This window comes from Balaenoptera borealis (genome assembly GCF_965194805.1).
Source record: "Balaenoptera borealis genome assembly, chromosome: 16".
NCBI classification, from domain to species: Eukaryota; Metazoa; Chordata; class Mammalia; order Artiodactyla; family Balaenopteridae; genus Balaenoptera; species Balaenoptera borealis.
In genome coordinates this window covers 83,286,470-83,299,492 of record NC_138872.1, presented here as the reverse complement: position 1 = coordinate 83,299,492, position 13,023 = coordinate 83,286,470, and the positions used below count along the sequence as shown (strand labels likewise).

Here is a 13,023-nt window from a genome sequence, read left to right as displayed (position 1 = left end):
CTCCCCGGTCCTGGGGGACCCGGGGGCCCAAGCTCGGGCCCTCAGCTCTGGCCCACGCGCCCACCCCCGGTCCGCCGCTCCGCTGCTCCGCGAGTAGGCGCCCCGCCCCGCCCCCTGCGTGACGTACACCAGGCCGGGCCAATCAGAGCTCGCGGCGCCGCGCCCCATGCGCTGGGGTTCCCCCCTCCCTTCCAGCTTAAGAAAGGGCGCTCGGGCCCGGCCTGGCCAGAGCGCGGAGCCAGGCAGTGTGCGAACTGTACGACGGCTGGCTGCTCCGCGGGCTCCCGCGCTCACGCTGCCCTCGAGCGGCGCGCCCGGCCGCAGCCCTTCGCGCAGGCGCCCCCGCCGCCCGCCCCGACGGCGCCAGCTAGCCCGCCCGCCCGCGGATGCTGGAGTGAGCGCGGCAGCGGCGGGATGTTGGCGCTGCTGGCCGCTGGCGTGGCGCTCGCCGTGGCCGCCGGGGCCCAAGACGGCCAGGCGCCCGGCAACCGCTTCGTGTGCACTGCTTTGCCCCCGGAGGCGGCGCACGCCGGCTGCCCACTGCCCGCGATGCCCATGCAGGGCGGCGCGCTGAGCCCCGAGGAGGAGCTGCGGGCCGCGGTGCTGCAGCTGCGTGAGACCGTCGTGCAGCAGAAGGAGACGCTGGGCTCGCAACGCGAGGCCATTCGCGAGCTCACGGCCAAGCTGGCGCGCTGCGAGGGGCTTGCGGGGGGCAAGGCGCCGGGCCGGGCGGCCTCGGGCAAGGACACCATGGGCGACCTGCCGCGGGACCCTGGCCACGTCGTGGAGCAGCTCAGCCGCTCTCTGCAGACCCTCAAGGACCGCCTGGAGAGCCTCGAGGTAGCAGGGCGAGGGGTCCCTGGGGGAACGTCCCCGAGGCTCAGGGCAGAGGAGGGGCGCATGGTCCTGCCACCAGGTTGTGCGGAACACGGCCGCCCGGACGCGCTCTGAAGCAGGGCGAGCTGGGTTTGGGGTCAGGGGCGTTCTCGGTCCTGCTCCGGAACTTACTTGCTTGGCTCGCATCTCTCCTCCCCACCCCCTTGCTGGAAGGGAAGGGTTAAATCGCCCCGCGCGCCAGGACTGCCAGCTGTGCGTCCATTCATTTCCCGAGGTCCGGGCTGGCGAACGCGGACGGCCTCCTCTCTCTCTTTGCAAATCTCCGAGTCTCCCCTAGCAGGACGCGCTCGTGAAGCTTCTGTCGGGTGATGTGAGGCTGCCGCGTGAGGTCAGCAGCCCTGGGCGTCCGGTGTTTCTTTTTATAAATCAAGTTGGGCTGGACTAGAGCAGGTGGAGGTCCGGGGGTCTCGGCGGGAGGCGAGCGCGGGCTGGTCACCGGCCATACTAGACGCGCCTTGGAGGAAACCTGGTTAACTTCAAAGCCACTATCCCCAAATTGCGCGGATCTGAGGTGCCCTTCCCGATTGCTTTGGGGGAAGGGACCTTATTCCCTTCTCTCTTGGAAGGCGTATGCAGTTTGGAACTTTGAGAGAGAAATGTTCATTTAATTTCTATCTTTACTTTCCGCCCTGTTTAAGCAGTGTGGATGTTTCTGTTATACACGTTTACCAAAATACTACTTCGCAAAACTAGGTTTCAATTGCAGGTGGTAATTATTGCAAAATTACTTGAGAGTTTCCCATGGCATGATGGCTAAATACAGTATTTCCAGCATCTGTATATCCTTTGATTCATTATGATTAATAACAGCTAACATTTCTGGAACACTAAATATGCGCCAGGCATATTATCTAATTTTAACCCGTGCGACAACCCCTTGAGGCAGATCCTATAATCTGCATTTAAAATTTGGAGCACTTAGAGGGGGTAAATAGCTTGCCGAGGACTCATGGCTAGACAGTGGCTGGCTGCCTTCAGAGCCAGCAAAATGGTAGAGGAGTGAAAGAAATAAAAGCAAAGATTTCTGGAATTCAGAATAGTCACGCTTTAGAGTTTTCATTTTCCAGTAACATCCCTGCAAGCCTAGTCATGCATCTTTGTGCCATACTGGAGCTTGGGGAGGTTAGATGAAAGCTCATCAGTTTTGAGGACCATTTGATTAACTCTCTCTCTTTTAATTCTAGCTGTATTTTGGTCTTTACTTGAGAATGATAGATGTTGGTTAAATTTTTGACCTTTTAGTAAGAGGAGAAAAACAGCTTTCCCGGAAGGGAAATGAGATTCCTAAGTTTCAAATATCGCAGCAGAGCAATTCTTGTCTGACTATGAAATCCTTTCCATACTCCCAACCAAAAAAAAAAAAAAAAAAACTTCAGTGAAATGCTCCCCTTCCTGCCACTGGCACGACTGAATACTCCCACTTTGGAAGCTTCTCCCTGTGTGGGGGGGCCATTAGAGCTACATCTCTCAGTTTCTTTTTAACTGGCCTTAATACTTCTCCCACTTGTGTCCCCTCCTCCCCCACCAAAAGCACCAGCTCCAAGTGAACGTGTCCGGCGCGGCGCTGCCCGGCGACTTTCGGGAGGTGCTCCAGCGGCGGCTGGGGGAGCTGGAGAGGCAGCTGCTGAGCAAGGTGGCCGAGCTGGAGGATGAGAAGTCCCTGCTCCACAACGAGACCTCAGCTCACCGCCAGAAGACGGAGAGCGCCCTGAACGCGCTGCTGCAGAGGGTGACCGAGCTGGAGCGAGGTGAGTGCTTCACCAGTGTCTCTGTCGCCCCTTGGCTGACATCCATCCAGCCCCCCAGCCCACTGTCCTCCTTCTTGGCTGCCACGCAAGGGAAGTGGGGCTCAGAGTCGGGGAGGGCAGGCCGGGAGGGGCCAGCAGTGCAGCCCTCTTGCCCATTGACAGACGAGGCCACTCCCAGACCCCTGCCTGCTGACTCTTGGGCAGTGGCTCTGCTCCCGAGTTTGCTCGGCTCTGAGCTGCTCTTCCGTCACCTCTGAACCTTCAGTCCTGGGTGCAGAAAACCACCTGACTCCTTACCATCCAATCAGCAGTCCACCTCTCCCTTCTGCCTCTCACTTCTCAGACGAAGTGTTGCTTTTTCAACCTGAGTCATCTCATGGTGCACAGAGTTGGGGTTTCTCCCCCACAGGTGGGCCGATTTGGCCTTGTTGGCACTTGTCAGAGATGGTGGGGACGGAGGGGGCTGATGGCTGATGGGAGTGGCCTGGTTTTCATCACTTGTGCTCAGACCCCCGTTGTCAGCGGTGGTTGTGGCACTACATGGTTTGTGGATGTTTTGTTTTGTTTTGTTTTTTATAGTCTGTAGTTAGACTTATTCATATTCCTTTTATTGCATGATAAATTATAGGAATATCTGACTTAACAGAGGTACTGTAGCTCTGAAGATTCTGGAAAGGATTCCTCAGCCAATTGTAATAGCAAAATAGTGCTCGTAAACAGGACTAGGTTCTGGTTAGGAAAATATGTCCCGGAATCCAGCTGGGTCAGTTGTGACCAGCCAGGTGGCTTTTCTTTTAGCCAAGTTAGAGACCCTTGTACCTGATTGGTTGTACTTATGTAGTCCCAGCAAGAAGTGTTTGTGCTAGCCCAATTTCCTCCTTGCCCAGTTGTGGCTGATGAATTTAAACTGGATTGCTAGGTCTCCAAAGAAGAGCTTGTCATTAATGTCTTTCTAGGGTGAGACATTACCGAGCACTTTCCATTTGTATTATTCCCACTATGCGAATCCAAACTTTCACAGCATGCATGAACAGCAAGCAAACAATCAGGGTGACTGATAACAGCCATTTCCAGAATTAACCCTGCCCCCAGCCCCACTGGCATTGTCCGTGGAAAAGCAAGACACTCAGGATCAGCTCGGACAAACAACCTAATCCCTGACCTCCTGCCAGGTGGGCGTTTCAGTCCCTTCTTAACTAGCCCCTGCAGCAGATTCTGAGTATCTTTCTCTTCTCTGCTCACATTCTGGTGGGTAAGTTTCTTCCACAGACAGGAAGGGGAGGGATCAAGGGCCCTAGATCATTCAGATTGCGCTGGGTGTGAAGTCTTAGGTCTGCTGGTAGTGGATATAAGACTGTAGTCTTTTCAGATACACTAACCTGACAAGGGCAATTTCTCATGACTCAGTTTTATGAATGGGTAGGTGAATGTCCAGTGGCAGAATGTCCACTTACTCCTTCAGCGACGTCGGCTCAGCAGGGCCAGATGGAGTCACCCAAGGGGATAGTGTTTCTGTTTCATTTGATTTAGTCGCTTTTACAGCAGCATCCCAGAAGTCACAGGTCTCCTTCATCCCTTTCCTGTTCTCTCCCTCCAGAAAAGTCTGTCCTTCCTTCCTTACTCTTATTATTACACTTGGATTCTTGAGTTAAAAAAAAAGTCCTCTCTGCCCCACCTCCGTTGCTGGGTGACCTCAGGAAGCTCATTAGGTCTCAAGAGCCTTCCCTCCCCGGAGACAGGGCAACTGCAGCTCAGGCCTTTGTCACAGGACAGCAGGAGAGGAAGGCAGCGTCAGGGCCAGGGGAGGGTGGCTCGGGTTCCCTTGCCCAGCCTCGCCCTCATGGGACCTGGAACCTGCAGGCTGAGGGAGCAGGGACACTGCAGTTACTCAGTAGCTTGAAGCAGGGTTGGCTGTAGAATGAGGGGAGGGCTTTGCCAGAGACCTTGGTGGCTGTATACCTTGCTTGGCATGGCAGCCGAGTGGCTACAGGGAGGTGGGTTAATAGAAGTGGGTTAGTAGAAGTCCACTGAGTTAGAGCGTGGAGACAGGATTCCTGTTATACCCATTTCATAGACCAGGAAAGTGCTCCGAGGTTCTCAGCCAGATGTGTCATGTGGGGAGAGGGGACCGGCTGGTGACCAGCAGCAGTCACATAATTCCGCCCCTCTCTGTTTTGTTCTGTGACTCCAGGGGGGTTGTGAGTTTCACGTGGCTTCCTCTAAGGTTCTTCATCATGGCTTGGGCCACCCAGGAGTTGCCACTTTGTGACTCTCCCTCCCATCCTTAGCCTGTCTGTTCACAGCCAGAAAGCAACAGTCAGGCCTCGCCCCAGCCGGTCTGATTCCTGCACCCACGCTCTTTGGTGCTACGGAAAGCCCTCAGAGCTCGCCTGGCCCAGAGGGGAAGTCCGTGTTCGAACTAGAGCTGGACTCCACAACATTAAGTCCCCTGGCTGGCCATTCTTGCAGAGCCCGCAGGCCCTAGCACTGAGCAGCGGCTCAGCTTTTGCTGTCCTCTGCCTTTTGACCCCACCACGAGAATTCTCCAATCCTGTTTGCTCCACCCAGCCGTGGGATGAGTCTTTGAGGAAAATTATCATCTGCTGACCGATTTGCCTCCTGGGCAGTTCTGAGTTTATGTCTGTCGTGTATGAGACAAGCGTGAAGGGATATGTGAACTCCCAGGCCCCAAATATACCACGCGTAGAATACACACTGTGTTCCTTAGAAGCATCCTGCTGAGCCCAGAGGAGACAGACCTCCACCATAGGCAAAGCGGGGGCTTTGGGGTGCTCTGGTCTTGGGTGCATCGCCCCCTGCCCATTAAGTGCCTGTTCTGCACCAGACGCTGGCCTCTGAGTTCCACATTCTGTATCCTCTGTAACCCCTGCAACAACCCCGTGAGATGGGATTTAGTTAGACGAGAGACGGAGTCAGAGCTAAGTGATGCCTGCATTCACGTGGCCGGCAGATTGCAGAGCTGCGGTTGAGGTTAGTGGTGACCCCGGAGGACCAGAGTCATGAAGACTGCAGGCTGGAGGGGCATGTGAGCTCCGGCCATGCTGGCCTCCCAGCCCAGTGGTGCACATCCAACCCTGCGTGTGGTCCTGCCACCCAGGTCCCACGGGTGCTTGTTTTCTTTATTGTGAGACCTCCTCATCTGTGGCAGCCTCCAGACCCGGGTCCGCCGGCCAGGCAGAGCCGAGCTCGCAGTTGAAGTAGATGTTAGAACCCTTGTCTCTTTGGCCTCTAGCCACCCCCCTCCTTAGCTTGTCTGCCACCTGCAGTCTCTGATTTATTGGTCAGGGCTTTTAATTCCTTAATTGGTTTTAACTGAGTTTCCTCTGAACCTCCAAGCTGTTTTATATAAATAGAGGGCACCGGCTTTCGAGGTATGGCCACCCCTCGGCTCTCCCAGCTCTGATGAAACCTCTGTTGTCACCGAGCTAACGATATTACCGACACCGAGCCTTATTCAGTCAGCAAGCCTGCCCGCCTGCAAGGAGAGAAACCATTTCTCTCTATTAGATAATCACATCTCGTGAAAACACGAGCATTTGCAGATTAAATACTTGCAGCTGCGCGTAGTGGGAAGAGGGACTTCCGTTCCTGGTTCTGTCACTCACGGGCTGCGTGACCTGGGGTAAGTCCCGCGGTGCCCCCACTGTGCAACCTGCAAAATCGGGGAGTTGGGGCTTTCTGGTTCTCTCTCTTAGCTCTGCTTCAGCCTCATGTGGGGCCCGTGTCAGCCTAACCTCTAGCCTGGCCCCATCCTCGGCTGCCCCAGGCAGCAAGGTCTTCCCGGCCCTCGCCGGGTGCTCCACAGCCTTGGGAGGTCAGGATGGATCGGGCAAGACTGCACAACCAGCAGATAGGAGTAAACAGTACGTGTGAAGCCCAGATTCTAGTATTTCTATGCTGCCTGTTCCGGAGAGGTTGGAAGGGTGACACTGGGCCCTGCTGCCTTCCTTTGCAGAAGGTCCTTCGGTAGGTGTGAACCGTGGCACCGAAGAGCTTCTCTCATGTGTTCCTTACCAGGGATCGTGACGGAGAAAGTTCATCCACTCTGGGTCCTGTTCTACAGAGGGGGGCAAGAAAGGGACAGATTTAGTCCACCAGTGACGTGGGCAGTTTGGTTCCAGGCCGGGAGAGCCTGCCTGTCTTTGACAGAGATGGGGACCATCTGGCCCCTTGTGGGTGCTTAATAAATACTTGTTGAATGAATGAAGGGCATTTAGGTTCCTTCCCTGGCAGCACCTGGTCCCCAAATAAGAGGGAAGCTTTTGCCGTGACAGATCCCAGAGTCGGCAGTCCCCTGCAAACTCCGAGATCTGTGATAATCAGGCAGGGGCTTGTCTTCTTGCGTGTTTATTTATGATGTTGCCATTAATTCTGAGCTTAAATCAAAACTGTACTGAAAATGACTTAGACCTATTTAAGAGTATCACTCGTTTTCAAAAGGTTTGGGAAGTGCCATTTACGTGGGGACAGTCCAGGCAGGCCCCAAGGGTCAAGGCCCTGGCGGGTGGGTAGCCTCCGTGGAGAGGGGGCCTCTGCATTTCCCCGCCTCCCATTGCTTCCAGACTGCAGGAGATGGTCCGTCAACTTGGTTTCCTCTTAAGGAGGGCAGGGCAAATCCTGAGCAAAGCAATTCACACCAGGGATTTAGTCCAAAAGCCCCTTCTGAGTTAAGTTGTGTCGAGTCACGGGTGTCTGGCTCCGTCGCCTCGGGCGGTGGTGATGCTTCGGGGGGAGAAGTGACATGGACTCATTGGGGGACAAGTGTCTATGGAGCGCCTGGGTTCCTGTAAGATGTCCTGCCTCCAAGCCCATCAGGCCCCTGACCCAGCCCTGCTGAAGGAGCCGGGATTTCAAGCAAACAGTGGAGGGAACAGGGTTTCTGGCTTAATTTAACCAGAAAGTTAAGTCCAGCTTGCGCCTACCCACTTCCTTGAGCTTCCGAGAGTGAGGATATGCCCGTTTCCCACTAGAGCTTCAGCACTGAACAGCAGCTGGTCAGTAGCAGGTGCTCCACTGCTTGGGGGACCCGCTGGTAGGCCGGGCGGGGGTCCAGGTGGGCTGCGCTCTGGGTTGTGGTTGAGAGGGAAGAGAGAGGGGTCTCACGTGCTGCTGCCCCTCTCTCCCCTGCCCCAGGCAACAGTGCTTTCAAGTCGCCTGATGCCTTCAAAGTGTCCCTCCCCCTCCGCACGAACTACCTGTACGGCAAGATCAAGAAGACACTGCCCGAGCTGTACGCCTTCACCATCTGCCTGTGGCTGCGGTCCAGCGCCTCGCCGGGCATCGGCACCCCGTTCTCTTACGCGGTGCCCGGGCAGGCCAACGAGATCGTGCTGATAGAGTGGGGCAACAACCCCATTGAGCTGCTCATCAACGACAAGGTGAGGCCTGCTGGGACGGCCACCCCCCCCATCCCGGCGGCCACCGAGGTTGGGATGTTGCAGGGAGCCTGACGTCTGGCCACGGGGCTGTCCTTCTCGCAGTGGGGACAGTTTTGCCCTGACTCAGTCCCACTCTGGGCAGGTGGCTGGGTAGGGGGCAGGGGGCAGGCAGCTGCAGCTTGTGGAGATCCAAGCTGTGAATCCCGCCAGGAAGCAGCAGAGGGTCCAGGTACAGAGGCCCCGGAAGGAACAGAATGAGCTGGGTCTCTGCGTGCTCGCCTGAATTGTCACGGACCCTCAGGCCGGTTGGTGAGGGCTGTTCCCCGGGGCTGCACCGATTAGGGGAGGGTGTGTATTTGTGTGTGTGTGTGTGTGTGTGTGTGTGTGTGTGTGTGTATGAGTGTGTGATATTTCTCATGAGCACATCTTTTAGTGAGGGGGGGGCTTGAAATATATTTACATACAATAAAATTTACACTTTTTAGTGTATAGTTCAACCAGTTTTGACAAATGCATACAATTATTGAATCCACCACAACTAAAATCTAGAACAGTTTCATCTTCCCTCCAAATTCCCTCGTTCCCCTTTGTAGTCACCTCCTGCTCCTACCCCAGCCCATGGCAACCACCCATCTGCCCCCACCCCTCTAGTCCTGCCTTTCACAGAGTAAATGTCCCCTTTCTGATGGACTGGCTTACTTCGACATTCAGGAACGTGGTCTCCTCAAGAGATCAGCTCTGAGCACCTGCGGGACCCTCCAGCAGCCTCACCTAAACTTAAGTCAGGCTCCACGTCACCCGAACTGCATCCTCACACCCTCCTTGCTGGAGCTGAGTGGTGAATGGCTGCACCAGCCCCCAGGGTGCTCACCAGGCAATGGCCTCCCACCCTGTCTGTCTTTACTAAACCGCCCCGGCTGGAAATGAAGTGGGAAACGCTGTGGAATCCACCTTCAGGGCTCCTTCCAGCGGTGACCACATCCTTGAGCTAGGGATTAATTATTCGAAATAACGCCCTTGGACGGGGCAGGACCGAGAGCCTTGTTTTCCTCTCGGTTTAGATGTCGTGTAAATAGCCCATTCCTGGGAGGGAGCTCCGGGTTGCTAGGACACCAGCAGTAACAACACGGTGCTTCACAGGCGAACTGGTCTGTAGAGCACTCACAGGACTGCCAGGAGACCGTGTGGGTCGGACAGGCCCTCCCCCCGGTTCTGTGTGCATCCCCCAACCCCCTACACTCACACGTAATTGAAGGTGCTCCGCACAGGAGGACACACATACATGCAGATCCCCAGGTGCCACGATGGCACTTGGGACTTTGCCTGCAGAGGGTAGATGCCTGGCCTGTTTTCCAAAGAAATTGGTCCAGTAGAGTCCTGACTTCCCTTTAGGTTCTCCAGTGAGGGATGTTCAGGACCAGTATGCAGGGTGGGGAGCCGTCTGTCACATTTGCTTGGTCTGCACAGAATCCTAGGCCCTTAACCAAGCCCAGGTCCAAGGGTGTCCAGTTGAAAGCAGGTCACCCTGGGGTCAGGGTGTGTACCCAGGCTGCCCCTTTCCTCTTAAGAGTCTGTGACACACGTTGTGTCTCCAGCCCAAGGGTCACTCTGAGCTGGGCAAGGTCGGGCATGTTACCCACAGAGCATAGCAGGGGAGCAGCAGTGGGCCCAGGGGCTCCGTCCCCCCAGGTCAGACTCCTGGGAACCCCAAGGGGGCCCTCACCTGCACGTTGCCGCCCACAGGTCGCACAGCTGCCCCTGTTTGTCAGTGACGGCAAGTGGCACCACATCTGTGTCACCTGGACAACGCGGGACGGCATGTGGGAGGCCTTCCAGGATGGGGAGAAGCTGGGCACCGGGGAGAACCTGGCCCCGTGGCACCCCATCAAGCCGGGGGGTGTGCTGATCCTCGGGCAGGAGCAGGTGGGTGCAGGTGGGGTGCCGGGAGGAGCGGCTGGCAGGCCAGGCGGCACACGGCCGGGCCTGCGGGCTGCCCCTGGCCCTGCTCAGCTGTCTGTCCGCCTGCCGGACCTGGACCTGGCCGCCGCAGCACGACGACCAGCCTGGATGGCCAGCGTGTCTGCCGGCTCAGCCCGTGCTATCCTGTGGCCTAAGGGCCTGAGAGCGGGCATGGGGACACTTCCTGCCCTTCCTGGCAGGGACCGAGTTGGTGTGGTGGGTTCAGACAGATTCTAGAATGGAGTCTGTCCGATACAGGTGAGCAGGAGTGACCCTGGAGTCCCAGGGTTACGTAGCGACCCCGGGCCATCTCTCCAGCTGTTTGGCCTCTGCCGGCCACTGCATTGACTCCGGATGCCGGGCGCTGGCTGGTATTGGCATCTTCCAGGAGCTGCCAGCTCAGGGTCGTGACCCTGATCCCCAGCAAGGGCACCTGGAGAACAACACCTGTGGGCGAGGTGGGGCCAGGCCTCAGAGACCGCGCTCAGAAAACTCGCCATCTGGGGCAGAGGACATCTGCTCTCGGCAGATGAGAATTCACGTTTCAGTCTGTGTTTGGGGTTTCCTGGTGGAAAACGGGGGAATAGACTCCAGGTCCTCTGGGGGGCTTTGAGTCTGGGCCCTTGGCTCTCCCCGTTTCCCACTACCCTGTTTCTTCTCCCCTGGGAGGGGCTGGGAGTCGGGAGACAGGGGTCCAGTCCTCACTCTGGGGCCTTGGGCAAGGATCTCTCTGCTTAGTTTCCCCTCCCTAAAATGGGCCAGTTTGAGTCTCGCCATTTCCCAGGCCTGACGTGCCCTAAAGCTTTGGAACGGGCGGGAATCAGTGGTCACGGGCTGCGATCTGAGTCGGGGAGTCAGGAAAATGCCCCAGTCCCCATCTCCCTCCCAGGCTGGCGTCCCCCCACCTCCCCTGAAGCCGGTCACGCACTGGGACAAGTAACAGATGTGTCTGCCTGTGAGCCTGCCCCGATGCAGTCTGTCCCTCTTTCCCAGGACACAGTTGGGGGCAGGTTCGATGCCACGCAGGCATTCGTGGGGGAGCTCAGCCAGTTCAACATATGGGACCGCGTCCTCCGTGCACAAGAGATCATCAACATCGCCAACTGCTCCACGAACATGCCGGGCAACGTCATCCCCTGGGTAGACAACAACGTGGACGTGTTTGGAGGGGCTTCGAAGTGGCCGGTGCAGACCTGCGAGGAGCGTCTCCTTGACTTGTAGCCGCCTGCTCCTCTGCCCAGGAGGCGGGGGTCGGGCCGTTCCCCTTCCTCCCCCGGTGGAACTGTGTGTAAACCTCCTGCCGTAGTGCACCGGGACCCCCAAAGCCCGTTCCCAGGGCATCTCTAAGCCTGAGGCGTTTGTCACCAGCTTATTTGTTCCTAACCAAGATTTTGTTGGTTTTGGGGGAGGGGGAAGAAGCCCTGAGCCGCAGGTGGGTGGATTTCTGACTTCTGCTGTGAAGGGACTCTTGTCCTTAAAGCCCTGTTCAGCACCCCTGTAAATGCTAGCGCACCCCAGCCCTGCCCACCCTCTCGGATCCTTGGTGTCTCGTGTGCGCCGTCTGTCCGTCCCCTTCAGAGGCTGTGCATCCGTCCCGGTGGAGTGGCCGCGTCCCTTGTGTGTTGAGTACACCCTGCTGTCAACTGAGCACGCAGCAAACCGCCCCCCCTGTTCCACCCTCCCCCCCAAAAGGGCCTTTCTCTTGATGTTCTTTACGCTGTGAATCTTTCCGTCCCAGGAACTCTTGAGTTTACTGAGGAAGGCGGGCTGGCCGGACAATGCCCTACCTCCTCCAAGGTGGAGGGGGCGTCCATGGCTCGAGAGAGGGGGCTGTGAATGGGAACTCAGAACGGAGAAGGGCCATGGCAGCTGTCCGTCCCCCTCTGTCACCTCTCCCTCTGACCCGTGCTTTGGCAGAATCCTGGTTGGGTATGGCTTTGAAAGGTGTCTTTTCTCCACTGGTGCCAAAAGTTCAGTTGCAGCTTTTACAACCATTCGGTGTGGTTTGGGGAATTGATTTTTTTTTTTTTTTTCCCCCAACAGAAAAGAGCAGCCATTAGCTGGCTCCCATGTTTGATGTCTCGCCCCACTGTGAGGAACGTGCTAGTTTTTCTTTGTTTTTTGTGTTTTTTTGGACGTGCTAGTTTTAACTCATGTTGATTCCTGTAAGCATTTGACTGTCTCCAGTATTTCCCCCAGAATGTTTTCAGGAAACGGATGTCATTTGGCTGATGTCTGCTTAGTGACTCCAGGCTGATTAATTTATTGGACAGAGGTAGTAATTTATTTTAAAGATAACGTGATTAGTGGGGAAATTTATACAGCTAAATATTATATATTTTATTTTTCATACATGTTTGAAGTGCAAATCTGTGGATATTCCATTTGTAGGACCAAGTTGACATGCCCATCCTAACACTGTATGCTACAAGAACTCTTCTGATGATGGAATTTTGATTAAAATGCACTGGAAGATGCCTTGATGTCTGCTTTCTCCTTGTCTGGGGCTGAGGGCAGGGAGGGCTGGTGCTTTGCAGGAGGTTGTCCTCTCTGGTTAGCCTGGGCCGAGCCCCAGGGGGTGGCCCCAGGGGAGCTGAGGAGACTTGGAGGAGGGTGTGGTGCTGGACTGCGCCCTTCCCTCCTCAACTCCAGGCTCCATCTGGAGATGCCCCGCAGGCTCTTCCCAGCCTCTCTGTCCCCAGCCTGTCCCTGTCATCTCAACTGGGAATCAAGCTTAGCTAGATGACCCTCAGCGCCCTGTCCCAGGTGTGACACCTGTTCAGCACCTACGCTGTGTGCTCTGCATTAAAATCTCATTTAATCCTGTTCACGACCCCCTGAAAGAGTTCATCCCAATTCACAGGTGGATACGTGGAACAATTAAACAGTGACTTTGGGATCATACAGCTGACAAAGGGCAGAGCTGGGATCCAAGCTGGCCTACGGCTCTGAAGGCCCTTCCACCCACACCCTGCCTTCTGGCTTTTGGCTCCGAGGGGACCTAGGGCCAATGTGTCCTC

At 56.3% G+C, this 13,023-nt stretch overlaps 1 protein-coding gene across 3 annotated transcripts; it reads left to right on the top strand.

Moving 5' to 3' along the window:
* Window positions 1-224: 224 nt before the first annotated feature.
* Window positions 225-12,481, top strand: NPTX2 (neuronal pentraxin 2). Of its 3 annotated transcripts, none has more exons than XM_082360902.1 (5): window positions 225-840; window positions 2,435-2,645; window positions 7,800-8,044; window positions 9,788-9,967; window positions 10,997-12,481. In XM_082360902.1, exons 1-5 carry the CDS (start codon window positions 415-417, stop codon window positions 11,222-11,224), a joined length of 1,290 nt encoding a protein of 429 aa, XP_082217028.1. In that variant the 5' UTR covers window positions 225-414; the 3' UTR covers window positions 11,225-12,481. The 3 variants fall into 3 exon arrangements, with proteins under 3 accessions (XP_082217028.1, XP_082217027.1, XP_082217026.1); XM_082360901.1 differs by having other exon boundaries at window positions 2,429-2,645; XM_082360900.1 differs by lacking the exon at window positions 10,997-12,481 and having other exon boundaries at window positions 2,429-2,645; window positions 9,788-10,990.
* The last annotated feature ends 542 nt before the right edge of the window (window positions 12,482-13,023 follow it).